The following is a 25,429-nucleotide window of genomic DNA, read 5'->3' as shown; positions in this document are numbered from 1 at the left end:
AATTGGTACCATGACTGCTGTACCCTCACTGCAATGAGCAGAGAGCCTATGGATGTAAGGATTCTGGAAATGCATCTATTGTTACTCGGCATGACCCATCTTTGACAAAGACCAGCTCTACCTGTCAACTGAGATTTAAATGAGTGAAGACTCTTTTGAGAACACAGAATGAGCTTAACACATACTTAAGAAGTTAATGGATTTGCTCTTACCTCCGTGTACTGCTGAGTGACAAGTTCTGGAGTTGGGCCCAAGAACACATAAAAGTCCAGAATTCCCCCCGTGGTGCGGTATGTCAGGGCAGGCATGGGCTGGAATGTAACATCTGAAAAGACAGAAAAATGATGCCAACAAAGTATAATGATGGGAAAAGCCAACAATGGGGAATAACTAGCCTCACATTCATACTGTCTCTCCTGAGAACATCAAATCTGAAAAGAAAGAAATGCCAAACTAGGTGGAAATCTCATGATGAGGTTCCTACAGTCCCCTTCAACTTTACAGAGTGAAAGGCACACAGTCAGCTAGAAATGTGGAAGTGCTAGCCAAAGGCTCCATCCCTGGATGATTCCCCCTTGGTGGGTTTTATTATCTTGTACATGTTTTGTCCCTCTCTTTCTTCAAAACTATTACAACTTTAATATCACAAAAATTTAGGGACTCACGGCAAGTTGCAGAAATATTCCTCAGACTTTTGTGTACACTTCACTTTGTGTACACCCCATGGATAACCTTTTCTGAATCATTACCATACATTGCCAAAAATAGGAGCTCAGCAGTAGTAAATCACTACTAAGTGAATTTACTTACATTGCACCAGGTTTACTTCATGTTTCTTTCAAACTCCGTGTTTTTTCTGTTTTGTATCACATAAATTTTATTCACACTTCCTAGACAGGCAGTGAGTGCAGAGACCCACAGATTGGCAACTGATTCAACTCATACAGTTGTTCCCACCAGGTGCTCTAAGGATATGGGAGGTTTTATTTACTTTTTATGTAATATTTCTCAAAACAAGGGTTCAACTAGCTTGCTGTTATATGTTACTCAAATGAAATGAAGAGAATATTAAATATAAAGACAAAAAGTACTCGCCACAAGTTGAATATCTCCATCTCTGAATGCAGCCAGATAACACACATTCTAACATTAGCATGCACAACTAACATTAATCTAACATTAGTATGCACATTCTATCATTAGTATGCACAAGTAGTATGCACAAACAAAGGGAGCACTGGCATCACCTACCCATGGCATTGCTGTTCAGCAGCAGCACACTGTGGGCACTGCCGTCCTCCTCGAGTCCCATGTAGTAAGGGTGGACACCATAGGTATTCAGCTTGTACTAACATCAGGGGGGAGAAGGGAAACAGGGTTAGCACACACTGTGACACATTAGGAAATTCAGCCCATATGTTTATTAAGATGGGTCTTGCCTTTCCTGAGAAGTACGTTAAACACAGGCAAACAAAGCTGACCAGGTATGGGCCCACTTGTCTCAGAGCACAGTGTGACAAGCCCCACCCAACGAGGGAAGACGAAGCACAAAGCACACACGCTGAAGGCAGACAGAGGCAGAGATGCATGCTCACCCCTGGGGGCTGGTCTCGGGAAAACATGCCCCACGTGTGCCAGTTCAGGTCTCTCCGAAAGGCCGTGTGCTCCGTTTCACCAAAGCCATAGATGTAAGAGGAGGGCAGGCGGGTGGAGATGCGGAGGAACATGTCATTGAAGGTGAAGCCCAGGACCTGCGAGTCCCAGCTGAGAAGCGCACAGGTAGGTTATAAAGGACCTCAGCTTTCCTTACTGAGTTTGAGCAGCTGACTTTCCAAGGGAAGCAGAACTGCTAATTGTCCCCTGCCAACAGACCCTGCTCCTCTCCCAGTACAGCACAAAGTCTATGTGGATAAATAATCACAGAAATCTTTGCTCAAAGCCAAAAATCATCCTTCCTTCCTCTGGGTTCTCTACCACAATGTGCTTTCACTGCTCCCCCGACAACACTAAAGTGAATACTTCCCACCATCTCATCTGCCACCCTCCATACCAGCCCCGCCTTCTGCTCTTGCTCTTAAGCTCTAGTTGTCTCTTGCATGCTGACTGATATGTCTGAGAGAACCAAATATCAGGTTCTTCTACTGTCTATATTAGCAGAGTCCTCTCCAGGAAAGACCATTTAAGTGAAGCCTTTAAGTTGCACCCCATCTCAACACATGCAACATCCCAGCTTCATACCTAACACCCACTTCCTTATGGGCTGTTCTTCTAGCAGTAAGTTTTCCTCCTGTACCATGACCTATGCACTTATTTGTTCCTCTATCAAGAATATTTTTCCCTTGCCCCAGAACATAGCATGCACTTCAGAGCCCTCCTCTACATCCAGACCCTACCTCAAATACCACCTCTGGGACAGGAATACTCTGGTCACACTGTCAAAACAGTCAGCTCGCAGAACTCTAGATTTTCCTGTTCACTGTCCTACACAACAATTATCTGCCACAACATGCAACCTAGAAAAACAGGTCATATCTTAACAACATGCCACTAAATAGTGAATAGCTGGATGATGTTCCAGGAACACACAAATCTCTCAGCAATGTTCTAAAGTGGTAAAGGAGTTCTGATTAAACAGATCTAAAGGAAAATCCTTATTTACAGATCTGGAAATGAAATCTGGAAATGAACTGTGTCTGGTTTCCTTCAGGGTAACTCCAAGGACAAATGGCTCACAAGGGACCAGAAAGTAACCAGAAATTCCAAATCATGCTTACATTACAGTGCCTGTACTCTTCCGGCGAATTACTACTCCAAATGGATTACTGGTGATGAGCACATCATAGAGCCGGCTCTGCGGGGTGCTGGAGGGAATCTTGGGGAGATTCAGAGGTACTGGGACTTCATAACGAATGCTGTTGGGATCATAAATCTAGAGAGGAAACAGATTTCAGAGAAGGAAAGAAAAATGGGGAATACACACTATATATAGAGTCGACTGTAGTTCACAATACTGTGTTATAGGATTCAAAATAGCTCAAAGGCACGAATTGGAATATTCTCATTATAAAGAAATCAGAAGTATGTGGCATTAAAAAAGAACCTCAGCCTCCTAAGTTGATCGCTTCACAATGCAGAACTGTCTCAAAGCATCACAGTGAACACTACAGAGATCCCCTAATATTACTGTCAATGAAAGCTCCTTTCAGGCAAGGAAAGTACAATGCATAGCTATACTTTAGCAGTACCTGACTACCTCAATAATCTAGATATGCTATACTTGTATTCTGTAAGAATCTGACATCTGGATTTGATCTGATTTTGTCAATCTACACTTTTAACGCCTCAGTAAAACACTCATCTTAACATGGGTACTAACTTGTAAAATAAATTTTAAACCTCAGTGTGCTATTTATGTTCTTCATTTGTGTGAGTATATCACCTTTGTGAATACCTGAAAATTATTCATAATTACAATATAATCCTCCCAAAACATGAGGAATTTTGTTTAAAAAATCCTGTATGTACTTGCTGAAAATGATACCTTAGCCAATCCATTGATTTTGCACAATATCTGCCACCTCTTAATGTATGTACCACACACTAAGGATAGGGCATCAAGGAGTGATGGTTATTGTTTTCAGAAATCGACATGCTCATGTGGCAGAAGGAAAGAGAGTCACAATACTGGAGTGATGTGTGGTAATGGAGAACTCTGCAGTAAGCTGTGAGAATATAAGGAATGAAATGCTTCCCTCTGTTTCTAGGAGACACAGAGAGTCTCAGTGAGAAATTCAGACAGAGTATTAAAAGTTCTGTAGGCAATAACCAAGCACAAAAACAAGGTTAAAACATGTTGTCAAAGAAACACAGAATTCAAAGCACAGGAAGTTCTTTGTCTTCAGCAAAATATACATATTTAGAAGACAGCCAACATATATTATCAAGAGGAAGAGTAAGGAGGAATACAGAATACAATAAAGTTGCTCATTTTAAATCTGCAGATACTCATCGCTTGCCCCAGATGTGGTGAGGATACACCGAAAACAGCTTCAGTCTCTCACCTGCCCCATGTGAAGGGAAGGTTCCTAAATGTCCTCTCCATTTCTCATTCTCCCAGCTATTTTTCTTAAAGTAGCCTTGCTCAGCTCTCCAAATGCAAATTTGGATAGGTCTCACTGTACTATCAATCTGCTCTCACTGTTCATTTGATTATAATTATCATCTAGTCATTGCAGTACATAATTTAAAAGAGAAAACTAATCAGGTATGGGGCTATATTCTTGCAGTCTCAGTACTCTGAGAGACTGAGGCAGGATATTCACAAATTCAAGCTCAGGTAACGGAATGGAGCAACTTACTGTCCTGCCCTGAGGTTGTAGTTTAGTGTCTAAAACTTGTATTCAACTCAGGTTTTTAAATAAAGACAAAGCATACAAAAAGGTAGTAAACTTATTTCAATAGTATTATGAAAGTTCACTAGCAGGCCACAGTGGAAGGCAGGCATTGTGGCACTCGCCTATAATCCGAGTATTCTGGCAGCATGAGGTAGAGGCAACAGGATAAAGTCAAGCCCAGCATGGCCGATGGGTGAATTAATGAGACCCTGTCTAAAAATAAAGTTTAAATAAAAGGGAGAGGGGTATCTCAATGTAAAGACCCGGTATTAAATTCCAAGTACCACAAAAACAATAGTGGTACTAAAAAAGGTTGTGTCAGCACCTGATATTTATCCAGTGTTTACCTTAAACTGCAGCATTTCATCCTTATGGTAGGTCACCTGCAGGCGCAGGGGGCTCACAGGGGTGGAGGGGAAGGTGTTGGCATAAGAAGAAGACTTTAAGGAGATGTCAGCGCTGGCGCCCTGTGAGTCATACTGCACATTGCTGACAGAGTACAGATCGGTGACAAAATAGCAAAATGGGACACCTGAGGTATTGGATTCCTGAAAAGTAAAGTCAGAATCCTAGTCAGCATGCATTCTATGAAAGACTTGAGACAGACAATTTATGTGGCGATGAAGGCATCACTTACTCACTTATATATCATTTGATAATGCCAAAAGATTACACTACTGATCTCCAATCAAGATACCCAGTAAAATCATCCAACCCTCCCCCACATATTCACACACACACATGCACTGCTTCTCAAGCCCTTGCCTTCTGTCAGTTGTACCTGGGTGTACAGGTACCAGGACCATGCTCATGAAGTTGTAGACAAAGAGCAAAATATTTCTGTGAGCACTAACAGCATCAGCACACTTACCGCCCACACACAGCCACGGGCAATGCAGGCTGCTTCAGAAATGCCATGCTCATCTGGGTAACAGTCTATTTTCTCTGTGTCCTTTATGTTTAGGCTCCACTCCACTGTGTATGCCTCTCCCAGGACAAGATTAATATCTGAGATAATGGCAACCTACAGAGATGGAGAAGTCACAGGAAATTCATGCTCGGGACTAAGGCTTTGCAAATTCAGAAATCTCCCTTTAGGAAAAAAATTGTCATTAGGTGAGCCTCAATGATTCAAACAATATGTGACTAGAGTTTATATGAAGTCTTGTTTATAAATATAGGGCAATGTTATATAATACTAGGACAGATATTACCATTCTCAGAATATTCTACTTTATAATGTGAAAAAAAGTCAAAATCTATTGTGTTCACCACTTTTTTCTCCTTCCCTAACTCCTCATCTTTCTCCTTATTGTGGCAAAAACATTCTCTTCTGCTTTTCAAAATCGAGTTTTCCTTCTTGTTCTCCACTTGAAAAACCATTGTCCCCATGGTCTGCAGTAGTAGAAAGCATACAAAGTCCTACCCCTGGTTGTCTTATTCCCATTATTCTATGAAATCTAATGCAAAGTGTTTCAATTTTTAGGTTCTGTCTTATCAGCTTCAAAAGTAATGAATTGTATAGGGCGTAAACATGTCTTTCATTTCTTAGAGCTCACGCTCTTCATTTCTGAAAACCTAGTTACTCAAACTTTTAAATCTTTTCTGCAGTCCCCACAGAAATTCAAATGAGTCTTATGTAGCATTCTTCTTTATTCTCCTTTGACTGAAGCAAGATCACATGTGAGGGATTATCATCCATCTTCCAATCTCATCATAGTCTAAATCATATTCCCTTGTCTGTCCTAGTCATCCTTACACTTTATCACCACCTCAGGAATGCCCACTGACAGTATCAGCATCACTATGAGAAACTTTGAGAACTAAATAAAGATTGGCTTTCTCTTTGGACCTCCTCCAATCTTTCAAAATGGCATCACAAGTTTCCTACAGGTCAAGTTAATCTCTTTTCAAAAGTCATTCTCCCACATTTTTTTATTTGGGAGATATTGAAAGATGACTGAGATGAAACTATTCCAAGTCTTATCATGGTTTATTCACATGCCTTAACATGAGATGTCTCACACTGACAAAGAACTGTTTCTAAGAAAATGCTTTCCTTATTGGGGTTCCACTACTTATGTCTTCCTCTTGTAACACAAATATTTGTTGTTCATTATTTCCATGTAGAATCCCCTAGAGGTGCTGGCTCAGTAGCACATCACTTGCCGAGCATACACTATGCCCTGGTTCAGTCCTCAGCACTGCAAAATACAATATCAAACTCCCCAAATAGTAGCTACATTTTTAGTTAATGTTGCATGAGAATGACTAGGAAAAGGTAAATTCAGGTTCAGTGAGGGTTCCTCACCACATGTTTATTTCTTCATATAAAGGCCTGTCTCTGTAATTTTCATTCATTCGTCAGCTTTCATTTTTTAAAGCTTTCTCTTCGAACAGAGCCCTGAATAATTAACCTAGGCAGCCAGCTCCTTTAACAAGACAAGAAAAGACCTCAATCCTGACAACTTTGAGTCTTTGAACCAACACCAGCATCTCTCTACCTTCTGTACTCATCTACAAAAACAAAATTCCCATTCGTTACCACTTGTTTTCTCACTCAGAGCTGTGATTTCCTACTTGACACATGATCATCCAAAGCCATTGCTTTCTCCAAGAAACTTGGTTCAACAATAACAATAAGCTTTGCACAGCAAGTACTACATAAAGTAACATCTCCTCAATGCTGGATTACCTTTGCAGCCTCTGTTCCAAGAGTTTGCTGTGTATAAATTCCATCTTCCCACAACCAAATGCAAAGGAACAGTTCCTTTGGTCTTATCTGAATTAATACAATTGTCTAAAAGAGATTCAGCTGGTTTCCCTGCATCTATTTTTCAATGTCTTGGTCTTACAAATATACACAAACTGCCACACATATGTACTTATAGCATTATATAATGGATACATCCTCACTACAAATTCTTGGAACAAAATACCACATACCATCAATCTGTCATCATAGCAGATGTCTAAATCAAATTCTTGCTATAATTTTGGAAAGCTCATCACAAATAAGTTCCAAGGGTAGATATCTGTGAAGGACTTGTGATCAGGATTTCTTGGATTAAAAAGTTCTTACAATGCTAGGATCTCAGAGCAACTGATTACAATGTGTTAAAGAGGGTCATGTCTGAATTTCACTGATGGAGACTTACTTTATTCGTACCATCTAATGAGAGAAGCAGGAATTTAATAGAATCATAGATAGTTACATTAATGTGACTCTTGAGCACATATACTATGTGTTGAAGACAGTTTCAGTACAGATGGAAAAAAACAAATACCCTGTACAATTTTTATTTATCAGAACCCTACATCCCACCACTATGGTTACCATCAGTCATAGGTTTCCAAATCACTTTTCCCTTGGTCCTGTTCCCACTTTCCTCACTGGTCTTCTTGTGAACACAGCAACTCCTTCTCAGAAAGAAAATTCACCAAAGAGAGCAGAACATTTAGGTAGAGATGGGTGAGGAAGAAGAGACCACTCCACAGTAGCTCCTCAACTCATTCTTGGTCTGTCTGTCTGTCTCTTTCTCATTTCTAGCCAGATACTTTGAATTCACTATTCAGCACTCACACAGATCTCTGATTCTTCAGTAACAAATGACAGGAAAAAAGTCACAGTGCTTTGAAGAAGAATAAAACAAACACATTCACACAATGCAGTGTTACCTTCAGATTAGGATCATAAGTGACATTAGGAGAAGCTTGACTCAGGACACCATTGTGCTTCACTGTGACATTGATAGGTTCCTCTATTCCAAGTATTTTAATCTCCTGAAATGCTAAATTATTGGGGTCCTTGTAGGTCGACTGAGAAATCTTCACCTCCAAGCGGTTCTGCAAAACAATTAAGCACAAAGAAGCACAAAGATTTACCTGTAAGAGACACATGCTCATGTGCAGTCATACAAATGCTACACCCAGGACCAGATACTTCCCCTTGCTCTGAATGCTTCAGATTATGCTACTGATTGATGCACACTCAAAGAGCATAATCTCATTTGAATTAAAATATATATAAGAAAAAAGCCAGCACCATGCAGACAGACATTTGAAAAATATATATTTGTAAACACTAGCTGCTTTGATTTGCCAATATGAGTGGCTCCTTTGGTTACACACACACACATATTGTCATCATTGGCTGCTAACCCCTAAAAGGAAATATCTCCAACTATCACCCTTAATCCCAATAAGTTAAATATATAATCAAACATATTGACAATCACATATGTGCTAATGGTCAGATGAAAGCCCACAGCTAAAATACATAAAAATGCAGTACTCACTTGGGTGGCAGAAAACTCACATAAAAGGTAAACATTATTGGCCACAGTATCTGAAAGCAGAAAAAAGGCAACTCAGACTCTGTTCACCACAGGCAAACCTCACCTGCCTCCCCTTAAAGCTGACTCTGTCTCACAGATGGCAGGAGTTCCTTACTGTACATCTGCCATGACTTCTTTATTCACTCATCAGTAAGTGGAACCATGGATTACCTCTGAATCTTAGCTGCAATGAATGTGGAAGTGTACATATCTCTTTGATAGACTCACTACACTTTTTGGATAGACGCTAGAAATGAGATTGCCAGATCACATAGTTCTACTTTTAATATCTTAGGGAATGTTTAGAAAGCTTTATGTAATGGCTGGATAAATTTATATTTTTACCAAGAAACTGTCAGAGTTTCCTCCATTCCTCAGAACCCTGGGGAACACTGTAGTCTTTGCTCTTTCCTATCGCACCATCCCTGACAATCCTGAGTTGATGCATCACTGCAATTTTTTATCAGTATTCCTCTTCAGCTTAGTAATGAGCAACATTATTTTTCCAAACCTGTTGACCGGCTGTAAGTCTTCTTTGGAAAAAAGTCTATCAAACTTATTTTTAAGTCAGCTTACTTATTTTCTTGCAACTGAGTTATAGGAGTCACTTACATGTTTTTATGTTAATGTTTTGATCAGATAGGTAACTTGCGTGTTTGTCCTTTATCTTGTGAGTTCTCTTTTTACTTCATTGGTTTCTTTTATTATACACAAGCCTTTTATTTTGATGTGATAACATGTTTATTTTTTGCTTGTGTTATGTTTTTGGTGTCATATCCCCAAAAATTTTGACAAGGTTAGGGACAAACATATTACCCCATATTTGTGAGTTTCCTAGTTCCAGCCTTTACATTTAAGTATTCAAATCATCTTCTTAACAGGAAAGATTTGGACACAACCAGTGTCCATCAGCAGATGAATGGAAAGATACATTGTGGAACTTACAAAGAGCAGGGAATTAATCAGACATAACAAAACTGGTAAACTAGATTTTTGAAAACATTTTTGCGGATGGAACGCAGTATACTAAGTAAAATAAACTAGGAAAAATTAAACAGTGTATGGTTTCATTTTTATGTGGAAATTTATAAATGAACTTTCTAAAAAGACTTGGGGAAGGGTGCAACAGTGGTTATAACAGACAGAAGAGTGGGAGATAGCAGGACATGTATATCAAAGTATAAGAACTTTAACTTAAAGAATAAATTCTGAAAGTTAATGTACGGCACGTGTGTTGGCAATATGTTCAATTCACAGCTTAATAATTACACAAAATACATGTATACAATGCTCACTTTGAATGTCTTCAAATTTATTGATTACACTTTTGCAATAATACAAAAATATGAAATATTTTGTATCTACATCTTGAGGTCAAAAATAATACACACAGAGTATTTGAGACCAAGATTCCACTTTTACTTCTTCTTTTACTGTAACCTTGAAAAGTGTCCCTCTCAAGTCTGTACCATAAATATACCTCATGGGAATCTATTGCGTAAGCTATAGACATAAAATTGTTCATATAATATACACAGAAAAATGTTCCTAAAGCAGGCCTACTTGTAGGTGAAGTATATGCTTCCTCCCAGCCTGAGATGACATTTCTTCATGTCAGTAATGAACACAAGATTTGGGAGGAAATTACAAAGAATTATAAGGTCAGTGTCCAAAATATCTCCCAGATAGCCACTAAGAAGAAGAAGACAAATTGTCATCGATGACTGCTCTGGAGGGAGAGAATTTTACTGGTATAAATGCATTTTCCTTCTATCTGTGGTTCATGCATTACTGCCCCATTACTGTTCAGGAGAAACCAGAACAAAACTCTTCACTCAGCTGACTTTGGCTGCTGGGCACAGTGAGAATGAACGCAGTAAGCCGGGAGACAGGTTTCTCAACAGCAATATTCTTGAAACTGTACTCACCCTTTGATTCGCCATCATCCCAGAAGAGCTCCCCTCTTGCTTCTTTGTTCTCATCCAGGGCAATCAAGAGACTAAGAGGATTCTTCCGGCTGTAGAGAATGAGAAACATGCAAGAAATAAAGACTTCAGGCTCTAAAAACTTTGGCCCACATGCCCAACAAGCTGAAAAGGGAAAAATCACTAGCATCAGGTTGCTCTGCTTTCCTTCAGGCACTAGGAGGAACTTGGCATGAGTTTGTTTTATAGCAGTGTCACATAAGAGAGAAATGCTCCAAGCATTGCAATAAACATCCATGTACAAGCCAATAATAAAAGCGTAAAAATCACTGCATTAAAACTACAGCTACAGTTACAAAATGGACAGCAGGTTGGGAAAGAAAAATTAGACAATAGCCATGCAGCCGCATCATATTAGCGATGCTCTCCACAGTACAGTTCCAGCTGCCTCTGGGAGAGCCACTTTTGCTGCCTGAGCACCGTATTTCCTCAGAAAGGAAAATTTCAGTAAGCTCTGTCTATACCATGGCAACTTCCTCATTTGGGGAGATATCATTAATCTATTTTAAGAAAAAAATGTCATTTTAATTACTTGTTTTACATTTCAAAATGGGAAACATAAAATAGTAGTGAGAAAGATGATGAGATGCATGTAGGCAAAGAAGAAGAAAGAAAGCAGAGTTGCTTGGGATCTGTTCATTGAGCAACTCCTCTGGACTCCCTCCCAGCTCCTGCTCCTCCTGCCTCGCCCTGCTTCACCTTTCCTACCCCAGGCTTCACAGTTCAGCCTTCTCTACGCAGCTCAGGTTATCAAGGCAATCGCCTGCTCTCACTCACTGCATGTCTGGAAGACTCAGTGCTACATAGTGCAGGAAATATAAGGATGAATAACTAACAATTCCTGAATTTTTGGACATTCTATATTTTAAGAAATATTAAGCCCATTTACCAAATAATCAAATAAGAAGATTAAAAGCGATACAAACATTAAGGTACCACAGGAATTGTGAAAGAGATTTCCAGCAACACAGTAGACCATATAATCTGGACACCACATCTATTGATATATTACTTGATCCAAAATAAATTACAAATACAAAATTCTTTTAAAAATTTTCATTGGACTTTTAAGTAAATATGGGTTACGCAATACTCCACAGGAACAACAGGAAAGCAAAACACTGGTCTCCAGCCACAAGGGAACATAGTAAGAAAAACCTGGAATTTCCCAGGGACAAATGCCTTAGAAGGCTCAAACTGTGCCCCTACACTTGATAGTCCAGTATAGAGAACTTGAATCTCCAATCCCCATGTGAAGCCAGGTTCAGTGAGCAAGGTCATAAGACACCAAGTTGGCAGCCATCACACTGGCTTGCAACCAAAGAGAAGGCAAATCACCTCTGCAGGAAGGAGACTCCCTTCACAGCAATTATGCCCACTACATTTGAAAAGCAAAGTATCAGTAAACACACAAACAACAAGGCACCAAGAAAGACAGTCAAAGTAAACAACTGTAGATTCATATTCTCAAAGAAACTTCAGAGAGTACAATTTTCAACACAGAGCATCAAACAACTGTGAAAAACAAAAGAGGGATACAGGGGTTTAACATACGGGACAGGGTATGAGCAGAACAGTAGCCCCACACTCTGATAAGGTGCAACTGTAGCAATCAACACATTACTGAGGAGAGAAAAGTGACACTGTAAAGCTTTCACCCCTCCTCCAAATACACAGAGCTTGGAATTTTTCCTAAGCCAGAGCAAGGGGACACAGAGACACTTGACATGAAGACACACTTGCTTCACTGTCGAACTACAATGCTTGCACCTAGGTTGAGATTGTAACACCAGTGATACCTGCCACACACGAAGATTCATGAGAAATCAGTGTAGAGGCACTGCCCTAGCACCTGCTTTATAGCTGATGACAGCAACCAAGTGCTGAGCTTCAGTGCTAATACTGCAAGAGGCCCACATGAACCGGGAAGAAAGACTATTCTGGCTGTCAGTGTGTTTGTGAAATTCAGAGCACTTAAGAATGCAGATTAGTGCCTCTCAAAACCCATCTGGCTGCAGGTGTAGACAAAAACACTCAGGAGAAAAGACCAACAGACATACAAGATACAATTTGACAACAGCTCCTAACAGGCAAACACAAATATCCTGGGCAGCAGCCTTCCACGGTCGTCACTAACTTCTCAACAATGGAGACGGAGAAAAAGAGCTATGGATATGGAGAAAACAAAAGCAAATTTTTAAAAATTAAAAAAATATATTTTCTGGAAAATCGTTTTGGACTTCAGAATGACAATTAAGGCATTGGTAGCATTCAATACAAACCAGTGTTCTTCATATTTTGCCAATCAGAGCCCTGGTCCATAATTTACCTTAAGTGAGTGTTCAGCGCAGGCTCCTGCAAGGGCAAGATGTAGCCCCCACGCACATGAAGATTAATGTGGTCCAGAGGGGCTGCCACATCCTTCCACTGCCCCCTTGCATTAATGTTCACACCCTGTGGGCAGGGGAAAGGAGAGCATGAAGGCCAGGACACACACCTCTCTCGTCAGTACATTCGGCCGATAGCTCGTCTGACTCTCAGAACTTGCTGCCTGTTCTTCACAGTTCAGCACATACCTGCGAGGACACTTTCTGCACACTCTCTGCTGTCATCTGCTCCCTGCTGTAATGACTTACCTTGAAAGGCTTTGTGTAACAAATACTACCCAAGATACTAGTACAAATACCAATATTGTAAATAGTCAGCTTCAAGAAAATGTATAGAATCTCTAGTAGAGAGCACTCAGGACAACACAGGTCCCTGTGAGAAGCTTCATGTTTATTTTACATTTATGTGAGTGACCAGTCATACTCAATAGAGCAATAACAAAATTGAGTTACAATGCTTAAAGTGGTTTATGCAAGACTACAAATATAAAGCAGGAGCATGCACATTCAGGGTTTGAGATGCACAGGATCCATCTAACTCACTTGTTTATGCATTTCCCTCACCTACACAAGATGAAAAAACTTACCGTGTAGTAATCGTACCAGTGGGCTCCAGGGAAATAGGCTTTGACACTTCTGGCATCCTGAAATTGTACACAAATGTGTGGGCAGTGAGAATTTCTAAATTTTAGAACACAGAAATCAGACCAAACAAAAGGAATGAAAAGATTGCACGGGACCCACCTGTTCCCTGTTTGCACCCAGAGGAAATTTTGCTACCCAGTTAAGTGACTTCCATAAATCTCGTTGGGATCCAGTACATCAGAGGAAAATATCAACACTGGATTATACACTTAGCCCAAACATTTACCTAAGACATAATCTATCAGAGCTTGAGTCTGGAGCAGAACTCATAGGTATGATAAGGAGGGTGACAGTAGGTGGCATCAGACGCATATTTAAGGCAATTCAGAGACAAGTAATGGAATGGCTGTTGCAGCCAGTTGGGCTCAGTAGAAGCAAGGGAATAACACACATGTCTGTGGATACTTCCCTTGCAAAGTGTTCTAATCGTGACAGGATACTGTAATGAAATCCATATATACTCTTCCTGCTTGGAGAAATGTAAATTTCTCAAATGTATCTTGAGGGTATTAGGACAAAATGTTTGTTGCTTTATTTGTTTGTTTGTTTTTCTTATGGTTCTAACCAGGATTGTCAGGCAGACATTAAAGAAGTGGAGGCTGATACCACAATACTGAGGCCATATTCTTTGACTCAGGAGAAAAAAAGAACAAGATAGAACAAGAAGCCATGACTCAGGCAACTTCGTACCCCTGCTGGCTTCTCCTTCCCTAGTCAGCCAGCCTCACAGCTCAGATCCTCCACCCACCAGCCTGGCCCTCCACACTCACAGGCTCCAGGACAGGGCTGACCAGCAAGGCCGGGCCCAGCAGGAACTGACTGTCTACATCCCAGGTCACACGGTCTGACACAAACCTGGAAGGAAAAGAAACTGGTCACAATCAGATCCCAGGGTCTGAGGAAAGACCTCAGCTTCAACTCTGTGTGAAGAATTCAGCTGCATTCACTGCCATCCTCACTTCTGAGTGTCACTGAAAATATGGAGCCCCGCTCTCCACAGGTCAGGCTCCTCTGAAGACAGAAAGATATTTCCTCACCATGGCACATGCTAAACCCCAGGTTGGCCCTCATCGCTTTCGTCTCTCACTAAGTATCTTCTTTGGTTAACTAAACTCATTTAGGCCCAGGCTCATGTAACAACAACGGTTAAAAAAAGAAATGGAGACCAGTCTCTGCATTGACAAATTACATACAATTATGTTGTATTGTGTACGATCCTTTCAGAAATTTTGTCAGCTGATAAATATCTTTTCTTCAGGGACTATTAAAAATGCAATTATCATCTCGGTCTTATGACCTTATAATAAAAGAGAAATCATATCTTCTGCTTGGAGAAATTCTCTGCATGCACTACCACTCTACAAAAAGAAATGCATTCTGCCTTAGTGCGCAAGGTACCAGGGGGACACTCACTCGTGCAGGAGAGGCCTCACGACAGTGACGCCCTCTGTGTGGGCCTTGTGCATCAAGGTGTAGAGGTAGGGCAACAGGGTGTATCTGGTCTCCAACACACTTTTTGAAAGAGTCACAAAGGCAGCATCCCAGGACACAGGGTCTTGTCTCTAAAGGGGGAAAAGGACTGTTCAGCATTTTGCAAGGGGGAAATGACAAAGCTCAGAGTGTCAGTGCACACTTTACACATGGCTCACACATAACTAAACTAAAGGTAACGACAGGGGAGACTTCAAGAATATTATGAATATGCTGGAAAGGGACACTGAAGCACTCCTAGAAAGCAAATACAAGTTTGTTTCAGATATTTCTCTCAAATAATGTAGAAAAACCTTGCTGAGCCCAATTATTCCCTACACAATACCGAAGAAAATGTTTTGCTGAGAGGAGGGCTTCACAATTTGGATGATTTCCCCAAGGAAACAGTTGGTTGAACTTAGCTCAAAAATGGTTGTGCATCTTAAGTGAAAAAACAAAAGGCAAAAACAAACTACACAGCAGTCAGCGGGAGCTGAGGTCCTACCCTGGTGCCAATGGTGTTGTGGTTCCTGGAGAAGGGGTAAAAGGCCCCCAGCTGCATCCAGCGAGCACACATCTCATAATCGGCATCTTGAAAGAACCCACAGATGTCTGCCCCGGTCTGAAACAAGAGGAAATAAAACCAGGTCGGTGGTGATTTCTGAATGCTGGCACCACCTTGCAAGCAATCAGGAGGGATCTGAAGGCCACTTACATAGGACATGCCAAAGAGGCTGAACTCCATCATGCCTGCAATGGGAACCACAAGTGTGTCAGGGTGGCATCGGGCCCTGCCCGCTCCTCCTGCTCCTCCTCCCTCACCCCTCCCTGCCACCACAGCCCTGCCAACAGGCCCACTTACCAATGATCGATTTCTTCAGCTGGTCCCACGCGGCCGTGTTGTCTCCCAGCCAGTGTCCTGCCCAGCGGCCAGAAGAGGGGAATGTGGAGCGGGTGATGACAATCCCTCGCTGTCCTGTCACCTCCTGCACGGCTCTGGTTGGAGGACAGCAAGGGGGTGAAATGACACCAAAGTAGGAAAAGAAAGGCTACAGGCCTCTGCCTTGTAAAGTTCCCGGGGCCTAGGGCATGGTGAGGAACTGTTTGCCTCACGCCTGATCAGAACAGGAAAAAGTGGAACGCAGGTAGGATGGTGCACACTGATGGAGGCCATTAATATCACTGGTTTATTTTTTCAGTGTTTACCATGAGTTCACAATATGATAAAATCACGTGGTTATCCTGAAATTGTAAACAAGCACTAACTCTGTTACTTATTAACACGAGACTTGGTTTTCTATCCAGGAGGAGGAAAGAGGCAAGTTCTTGTTACAGATTCACTGAAGGTTATAAATACTATCCAGTGACTTCACAAACTAGAAAAGGTTAATTAAACAGGATACGCAGGAACTATTCAAACACAGTAGGTGAAAAATAGGGATATGTCCATTTTGAGATGACAAAAACGCACTTAAGATTCTTATTATTTTTGAGACTTCTAATAAATGCTGTCACAGCACTAGTAACCCTCTGTGTGTGACCCATTTGGATTGTTAGTTTCTCTATGATCAGAAAAACTGACTTATTTACTTCGGTCCTATCAGCTACAGTCATAGGGCCTGGCTGTATGCTTGAGGACTTTTTGTTTAAGATTTATAATGGCTTGTACTTAAACTCTCCCTAAATCTTCGCATGATACATCAAAGAACTGTAGAGATTCTACACCCATCCCTGGCTGATCCTACAGATTTTATCAACTAGAGAAGGCAGAGAGAAACTCACTCATAGGTGGGCCTAGTTTGAGACCATCCATACAGGCTGTGCACATCGTAGTGACGCACTCTGGAACCATCTGGAAGGATCTGCTCACCCTCCATGCACAGGGTCTTACTGCTTAGGCCACCATTTCTGTCCTCCAAATCTAAGGGAAAAGATTTAGAAATGTCAAAACCACCCGCAGCCTTTTTAAGGGAAGATACTCTGAATCTGAAGATTATTTCCTGCTTCCCAGGGACAAGGTAACAACAGTGGGTGCTGTGGTATGACCATTTACCCCAGAATTTTCAACATCAAGTTCACTACAGAAAGCAGAATTTCCTGCCAGAAAACTCAGGGTTCTTAAACACTACATCATTAGGGATGATACGCTCTATTTTAACTTCTAAGTGATTTTAGACATATCTAGGAGGAAGATTACTGATTGCCTATAGTATAAAAAGTTGAGACTTGGAACTTTATATAATCTATGGAAAGTCGCCAAATTTATAGAAAGTATAATTTCTAGGGATTAAAACACAAACACAACTTCAAGGTCAATAAAGTCCATGACCCACAATAGAAGAGGATACCATTACTTTAAATCAATTAGTGGCAAAATAAATCATTTAAGGTATACTATCACCAAAAACTAAGAGAGATCATGAATTAATCTGTCTCATAGATGAGTGGCAACAAGAGGTGCTTCTTGAAAGTAGAAAGCATTGAGCTCCTCAACCATTTACCAAAGAGATTCATGGACAGCTTTGAAATCAATGTGTGAGACTTCTTTGGAGACATTACATTCTCCTGAAATTTCAAATAAAATCTGAGGGGAAAACACTTAAGATAACATCATTATTGCATTTAGTCCTTATTCCCTTCTCTGTGTAAGACATTGCACTGTGAAACTTAACCATAACATGATTGCTCATGGATCCCTCCTATAGTTTTCCCAGAAAGAATACTATTTATTCTAAACTACAGTGAGGACTCCATCAAGGTGTTCAACATCAATCCCTCTGACCCAGTACACTGCACACCATAAGTTGAGTAAAGTCCTAAAAGTGATTTTGTCTTGATTTCCAAAAACCATCAGATCAATTAGGGCATGTCCTCAGGGCTCAGGATAAACCCCTAGATGCTGGGCTCTTCCAGGGGTACCCTATTTCTATCCAGGGATTCACAGCAGAGAGTCACAGGGTCCTTACATGGCATGTAGGGAGGATGGTTCAGAGTACCATTCCTGCAACCTGAAGGGACAGCTCCATTCACAAAACTTGCTGGTTCATTCATGTCCTACAAAATAAGTGGACATAGTTCATTTTAAAAGATAATCATGTCCTGTCCAGAGAAAAGAGAGTAGTGAATAAATTATTTAAAATACTGGAATTTCTATACATGCTTGCAGCAAGAAGTTCATCAAATCCAGAGAAGAACAACTTAAAAACTCAGTTAATACCTACAAGGTGACTGGTCAGAGGGTGACAAAAATTCTCTCTTAGGGCAAGGAAACCTGCAAAGCATTCCTAGTAATGGCCCAGGAGGTCTTACACCAGAAACCTAGGGCAAGACACAAGGTTCGAGGGATATCATGGCTTCCCCATACTGAGTGACTAAGTGTTTTTGAAATATTAAAAGCATTTCTTCACTATAATTCACATATAGAAGTCAAATATCTGCAACTTAGAAAGACAAAGATACGCACACCTATCTATGTGTAAGGAACACACATGCACACACTTACAATCCACATGCCGTCAAATTTCAAGCTCTTCTCTGGATTCTGTGTGTTGTTGTACAGCTCTTGAATCTCCCTCTTCCACCACAGGACAGTTGAATTACGGAAAAAGTCTGGGAAAGCCACATAAGCTCGGTATTGCTATAAAAACAAAGGATAACTCATTTGTGCTAAATGAATGTATTACACAGCAAGCAAACACTTACTTACAATGTAACCCATGCAAAGACTACACTGTCAGGTGGTAGATCATGATAGGCCGAACAGAACAAACCTGCGTAGGTTTCATGAGTACAATACAGAAGAATGAGCACAAATCATATACACTAGAGTTTGGAAGACGTTCAGAGGCTGATTACCTCTACTCGTTAATAAGAACAGCCACAGCAACCTCAACTCATAATCTCATGCTCCGGATGCTCAGCCTTCAACTTCTGTCCAGATATTTCCTAAACTCTTCTCAAAGACAAGGCAAGAGGCAGAACGATGATAAGGAGAAAGAGTAGAAATGAGATGTGCCATACCAGGTGTCATGGTTTATGTTTGTGTCCCCCAGGCCTCATGAGTTTGCATTGTTCATTTGTGATGGTTCATTGTATAGTGGTTGGATTGATGGTGTCAGTGCTCCACCCATATAGGGGTGGAGCCAGGATGTGATGTAATGGCAGGAAGAAGGCGTGTCTTTCTCTTTGCTGGTTCGAGTTTGCTGTTGCCAGCTGCCATGAACTGCAGCCCAGCGATGCCTGCCTGTCTTCGAGCCAACTGAGTGTGGACTGAAACCTCCAAAAACTGTAAGAAATAAACCTTTCCTTTCCCAACTTTGGGCTTCAGGTATTTTGTCTCAGCGACCAGTAAAAAGTGACTAAGACACCAGGTTACAACAAAACATCAGCTAGGATTGAGAGGAAGGCATACAATTTGCTCTTTGATATTACACCTGATTGTATCTTTATTTTCTATTGTTTCTGAACTACATAAAAAGTGCAGCTATACTTTCGTTCCTTTCTCTCCTTTTCTAGTACCACATTTCACACAATAAAGGGCCCATATGATGAACCAACAAAATGCACTCTTATTAAAGACACACATATAAAAGTATTGTGCAGCTGTGTCTAATGTGAAATGAGGGGACCTTAGGAGAAAGTTTCAATGCCCACTCTCCCTGCACCCTCAAATAGTAAACATAATGTCCTTATGTGAACTGAAAGTATCACTCTTTTGCAAAAGGGAAGGGGATTAAGAAATGGAGGAAGGAAGAACACGAACAGCAGACAGAGATTAAAAAACAAGAAAGATGTGCTATACACATACTCCCCATGATTAATGGAATCATTATGGACTTCAAAAATGTTCTAATAAAAATAAAACTTTAAAACAGGGATCTGTGTAATTGGACTGAATGCTTTTAGAAGAAAATGTTCTGATATTCTTCTGTTCTATTTTTTGCTCCTTTATTATTATATCTTCTTAGCCAGACATAATAATTCATAAGAAACTACAATAAATGTTCAGTTTAATTGTAAAGTCTCATATCTTTAAGCAGCAAAATTCAAAAATGTCTGTATACTCCATGTTCCTTGTCAAGGACATGATGAGAGTTGGTAGACCTCTATAAACAATCTCCTCTGGTTAATCATACCATTCATTTTTTAATAGTGAAACAGCTCAATGATATTGAGGTAAGGGTAGAGGAGAAAGAGAAAGACAAATACCTAAGGGAATGTCAGTTCCTACTCACAGTAGACTAAATCAAGTACAAACCACATGACTAGAGAAAACAAAAAAACATACAAATAGATCTGTATGCATAGACCTTTCTTACAAAACCTAGAAGTCACATTATTAGAAATCTTTGGAAGCATCTCATTAAGAAATGAAACCATAAAACTGGGAGAAAACAACATTTCTCTCCAGAGATTCCATCTCAGGCAAGGTCAGAAAAAAACAGGATAGGTAGGGAATGGAGGAGTAGGATGAACAGCAACTACTACCTGTGTCTACATTACAATTCGATCAACAAGAGGATGCAAGTGGAAATTAAGCCAACCATGGTTTCTTTGTTTGTTTTATTGTTAGTTTCTTTCGTCTTTTTCTTTTTTATTGGTACTGGTGATCGAAATGATGACCACACACTTGCAAGGCAACTGCTTATGCCGCTGAGCTAAATCCAAAGCCCAAGGCATGGCTTATTAACCTCACTAAGTCACACTCGAATCATTCATTTCCATTCACCAAGGGTGAGGCCATCTGTACTCTGTCAACATTCCACCCTTCCTCTTTGCTTATACTTACTTGGATATTGAACCAGAGCTGTGCATACCGAATGACTGGATCAAGAATTGCTTATCCTAATCCACTGTGGGTACTAAACTACAATTCCTGGTCCCCAATCCAGGATTACTAAATTAAAACTACAAAATTTGAACTCTACATTTGCTTTTTGAGCCTGAATACAGCTAAGCAGCACTGTGTCTGCCTGGCAAGCATAAGGTACGGATTTAGACTCCAAGTATAGAGAGAAAGAGAGAAAGGGAAGAAGTGAAGAAGGAAAGAATGAAAGAAGGCAGGCAGGCTGGCAGGCAGGCAGGCAGGAAGGAAGGAAGGAAGGAAGGAAGGAAGGAAGGAAGGAAGGAAGGAAGGAATAAGGAAGAAAGGAAGGAACAAAGAAAGAAAGAGCGAGAAAAGAAAAGCTTGCTTCTATGGGGTTTATTAATTTATGTATTTGTTTAAAGAAAAAAAAGAATAAAAATAAGACAAAGAGGAAAAAAGAAGTATTTCAAATAAGAATTTCAAAGAAATATATTAGCATTAAGAAATTACTAGTTGAGGGTACACGTTGTCCTCTTTAATACTTGAGTCTTTGTTTTGTTGTTTTATACAAGCCTTAGGAATGCCAGACATGTACATCATAAACTTACCTTCACAAGCCTCATGAATACAGATCTTATTAATACAAAAACTTACAAGAATTCCACCTACTAAGGGTGTCTTTGGGTTACAATAATAAATTCTGTGATTCCAAATAAAGTGTTGACCCCAAAAGCAAATTTGTCATTTGGAGCAACTGAATTCTATGGGCAACCCTGGACACCACACACTGAAAGGCACATGCTGTTTCCCAATCACTGTGTGATAATCGATATTGCACCACAGGCCTTCAAATAACCTCATCATTAGGGTCAGTAGGCACTCCAGTAGCTGACGGGCTGTAAGTTTCATACACTAATACGCAACCATATGACGAATGAAGCAGCCCACTTTCAATGCAAAAATACAACTATGGAATCCTGTGTCCACAAGTGCCTCTGCCTGGCACATTTGTGTGACCACGTGAACCGCGTGAAACACCAAACTTCATGTGATTACTTATAAGAATGGAGGAAAGGAGAGTGGATAGGTCATTTCCCTGAAATTCTCATCACATGTTACATAGGTAGATAGACAGACAGACACATAGATACTTGTAAAAGATCACAAAAAGAAAACAATATGGAGCTCACTCTGAAACTGTCTTGCAAATTTGAGAAACCTGCCCCAATCAGATGCAATCCCTTCTACTGCCTCTACAGACAAAACATGAAGACATATACAGTCCAAAGACAGGCATCCTGTTCAACAGTACCTGTGACATGTTGTAGAACTAGGGCACTACTGTCAACTAGGATACATGCAGTCAGAAAGTAACACCACAAAAGAATACATGCCTAACCAGTCATACCTATTTTCACTACTACGGGAGAGCTGTCCCACCTGACAAATTTCCTCAGATATGCAGGTTCGGTATAATATTATTCTTCTTTCCAATACTCATAATGTGCCCTGAGGACTACTTTATAATGGGAAATCTTTCACATAAACCCGCATCCATCAGATAGAATCCAATATTTTTTAAGAGCTATTTAAAGGGCTCTTGGCCTTGAGCTTTGAGTAATACTAGAAAACTTCACTGCTGTACTTTCTTCTCACAACACTGATAAACATTTATTGATACTTAAACGGACAGTTTTATAGTAGTAAAATGTCCACCACCTTGTTGACCACACAGGCCAGATATTGGACCCCTTATGCCTTTCAGGACTACTGGTGGTATAAGAAAAATATCTTCATTGACTTAAAAACAATTCTATTGCAGTTCCTTCGGCTAAAATATCCTATGGAAAGAATAATCATTGCAGAAAAAGAGTGAAACAAGGTAAGGAGAAATAATGACTTTTGAGAACTAAGGGAACCCTGCTCAGAGATGTTATCAGAACAGTGGGTAACATCACTTCACGGCGTACATATCACAGCGTAGAATACAGTTGAAGCTACTGTATAACAAGCAACATGAATTCACTCAGGTAACAAATGATTGATGATGCTGGACAGCATTTATGTCCAGCTGTAGGGGCTATAAGAATCCATTGCAAACAGAAACTGTTCCTAGGAAAGAATTTTCAAGGAAGATGGGAAATTAAGGAGAAAGAGAAAAGTGGAAAGACTCAAGATTCAAGGAAACTGGCAGTGGGGATTTATACAGGACAAGGTAGAGAAGAATAAAAGAACAAATAATGTGCAGAGAAAGACTCAATAAGTAAGAGAAAGCTTGGACACAGTACTTAAGAGAGTTATCTAAACAACTAAAAACATATTAATTCAGAGGGAAGTAGCACTCCTTGTATGTGAGCTGTAATGAGGATTTCAGGGGTTTTGGAATCTGACAGCTTTCAGGGCGAAATTACCAGTTATCTAAATCCATGAAAAAAAATTGAAGATCTCTCACTTTCCCAGTGACAACAACACCTCAACAGTACCTTCATTGCTACAGGAAACAGGTCTCTACTGTATATGAGGAAATCTGCACACAGACATATGTGCTGGACATAATTCATAAGTGTTTCCATTTGCTGAACCCATATCCATGGCAGGGAATTTCCAGAAACTTGGATAAAGCTCCTCGGTCCCAAAAAGCCCTCCACAAAGATGCACAGTGGGGCTCTTACCTCTACTTGACTATCCCAGTCTAGAGAGGGATCAACAACAACATCGGGGAAATCAGGCCAAACCTGTGGAGAAACAAACATTCAACAGCAACGCACCATACAGTATTTCCCAAGAAAATTGGAACTATGGTTTAACGGTCACTAATGCATCAATTAGCATGTATGTCTAATCTAGAGGGACTGAAGACCTGGTCAAGATGCCCAACTGCCTGTATGAGGGCTATGGCAAGAGGATGAAATGAGAAACGGAGACAACTTGAGTAATGCATGGTGGGGTGCTGGGAGGCCCATGCCTCAGCAGGGGCAGAGACCAAGACACTCCAATCCAGGCACTTTCTAATGGATGCATAGAGTATAATCAGCACAAGATTCAAGGTCTGCAGTTTCAGGAGTAACTGAATACTCCTGGAAAGACTCAAGAGTGTAGAGCTGAGCTTGTGCTAAGAAGGATCTTGCCCTGCAGTACTCTTTTAATCTTAGGAATTTACTTTAATATTAGTGGGTGGCTGATTAAGGCCCATGAAAAAGAATTAATGAGAAGTCTCCAAAGGTGATACCCTAATCCCAAACCTACATTAGAACCGTAGGGAGCTGTGCAAAATTTGCCACTGTGAATTCGTGGTCTCCAACATAGAGTCAGATACATTCTACAAAATTCTCACCTGTACCAACTAACCTTGATTGAAAAATTAAAAGTATGGACCTCAGATCCCAAATGCAAAGGACCAAGAAACAATTCTCACAAACATTCTACCACCTCTAAGACACTGCCCTAGGCTGGGATGGGTGGATCATCCATCCCTTAGGTCATACCTTTCCCCAGACAATGCCTCCATCATTTGGGTACTTGATGAAGACATCATCTTCCACACCCCGAGTGAAGGCAGGGTAGGGCTGCGTCTCATTGCCAGAAATGGCTGGGTCCTGAAAGCAAAGCACAAGTCAGGTGGGGAAACCACAGCCAGGGAACGACAAAGGGCAGCAGACAGGGAAATTGTTGACACAGGTGTCCCTCGCTACCATCTTAACTTTAATACAAGCATCAAGTCTAGAATATCAAATTCTTGTTGTGCTTCAATTTCTCTTCTTGCAGCACAAAAGAAAATACAGCCTAATGCATACTCCATCGAGGGCAGCCACTGCCCATACTAGTCACATTCACACAGGACTAACCAAGATGAGGATGACCCGCATCCCATCGGCCTTCAGGCGATCAGTCAGAGCCGGTAACCCAGCAAACTTGGGGCTGAGAGTGAAGTCCAGCTGCCGCTCCATGTAGTCGATGTCTGAGTACTGCACGTCCTGTGGGAGGACACAAGGAAACACAGGGGCTCAGGTGGTGCAATCCAATTTTGAAAGGCTGCAATCGTCCATTCTGATGGGGAAGTTGAAAGGTTTCTCGCGGGCCCTTCAAATCCTAACTGTGTCATTTGTTTGGTATGTGCCACAGGAAGTTTATCTAATTTTTCAAGTGTTAAGTCCTAAAATAATGTAAATCAGTAACATGTAGAATGATAGTGTATTCAGAAGGACTTTTACCATGATAAATAAAAACTCTCAATGCGAAAGTGGCTGTGTAAAACTTAATTATAAACAGGCGCTTTGCTTATCCTAGGAGAGCACCCAGGATCACACAGAATCCTGTTCAGAAAATATAATGAATATTTTTAACTCATAACACAAAGTGGATGGTAAAGTACTACGTGACTAAGGAGAAAATTGTAATTGCTGAG

The 25,429-nt window shown here is 40.6% G+C and overlaps 1 protein-coding gene across 1 annotated transcript in view; it reads right to left on the bottom strand.

Moving 5' to 3' along the window:
• Window positions 1–25,429, bottom strand: part of LOC100714419 (uncharacterized) — a 247,343-nt gene that overhangs the window by 88,120 nt on the left and 133,794 nt on the right. The window contains exons 101-122 of the mRNA XM_063250621.1: window positions 24,870–24,998; window positions 24,510–24,620; window positions 23,697–23,759; window positions 18,721–18,855; window positions 18,185–18,272; window positions 17,001–17,139; window positions 16,081–16,214; window positions 15,934–15,968; window positions 15,724–15,840; window positions 15,162–15,310; window positions 14,519–14,603; window positions 13,691–13,747; window positions 13,046–13,170; window positions 10,660–10,748; window positions 8,693–8,742; window positions 8,073–8,240; window positions 5,266–5,418; window positions 4,742–4,942; window positions 2,775–2,929; window positions 1,596–1,764; window positions 1,252–1,348; window positions 213–325 (exon numbers count right to left, since the gene is read on the bottom strand). Of these exons, the coding sequence (XP_063106691.1) occupies window positions 213–325; window positions 1,252–1,348; window positions 1,596–1,764; window positions 2,775–2,929; window positions 4,742–4,942; window positions 5,266–5,418; window positions 8,073–8,240; window positions 8,693–8,742; window positions 10,660–10,748; window positions 13,046–13,170; window positions 13,691–13,747; window positions 14,519–14,603; window positions 15,162–15,310; window positions 15,724–15,840; window positions 15,934–15,968; window positions 16,081–16,214; window positions 17,001–17,139; window positions 18,185–18,272; window positions 18,721–18,855; window positions 23,697–23,759; window positions 24,510–24,620; window positions 24,870–24,998 (2,562 nt within the window). The remainder of the gene's footprint in view (window positions 1–212; window positions 326–1,251; window positions 1,349–1,595; window positions 1,765–2,774; window positions 2,930–4,741; window positions 4,943–5,265; window positions 5,419–8,072; window positions 8,241–8,692; window positions 8,743–10,659; window positions 10,749–13,045; window positions 13,171–13,690; window positions 13,748–14,518; window positions 14,604–15,161; window positions 15,311–15,723; window positions 15,841–15,933; window positions 15,969–16,080; window positions 16,215–17,000; window positions 17,140–18,184; window positions 18,273–18,720; window positions 18,856–23,696; window positions 23,760–24,509; window positions 24,621–24,869; window positions 24,999–25,429) is intronic.

Source organism: Cavia porcellus, unplaced genomic scaffold (assembly GCF_034190915.1).
Source record: "Cavia porcellus strain 051 isolate PalLab524CR breed Dunkin Hartley unplaced genomic scaffold, mCavPor4.1 scaffold_6, whole genome shotgun sequence".
Taxonomy (NCBI): domain Eukaryota; kingdom Metazoa; phylum Chordata; class Mammalia; order Rodentia; family Caviidae; genus Cavia; species Cavia porcellus.
This window is presented reverse-complemented; position numbering and strand designations above follow the sequence as displayed.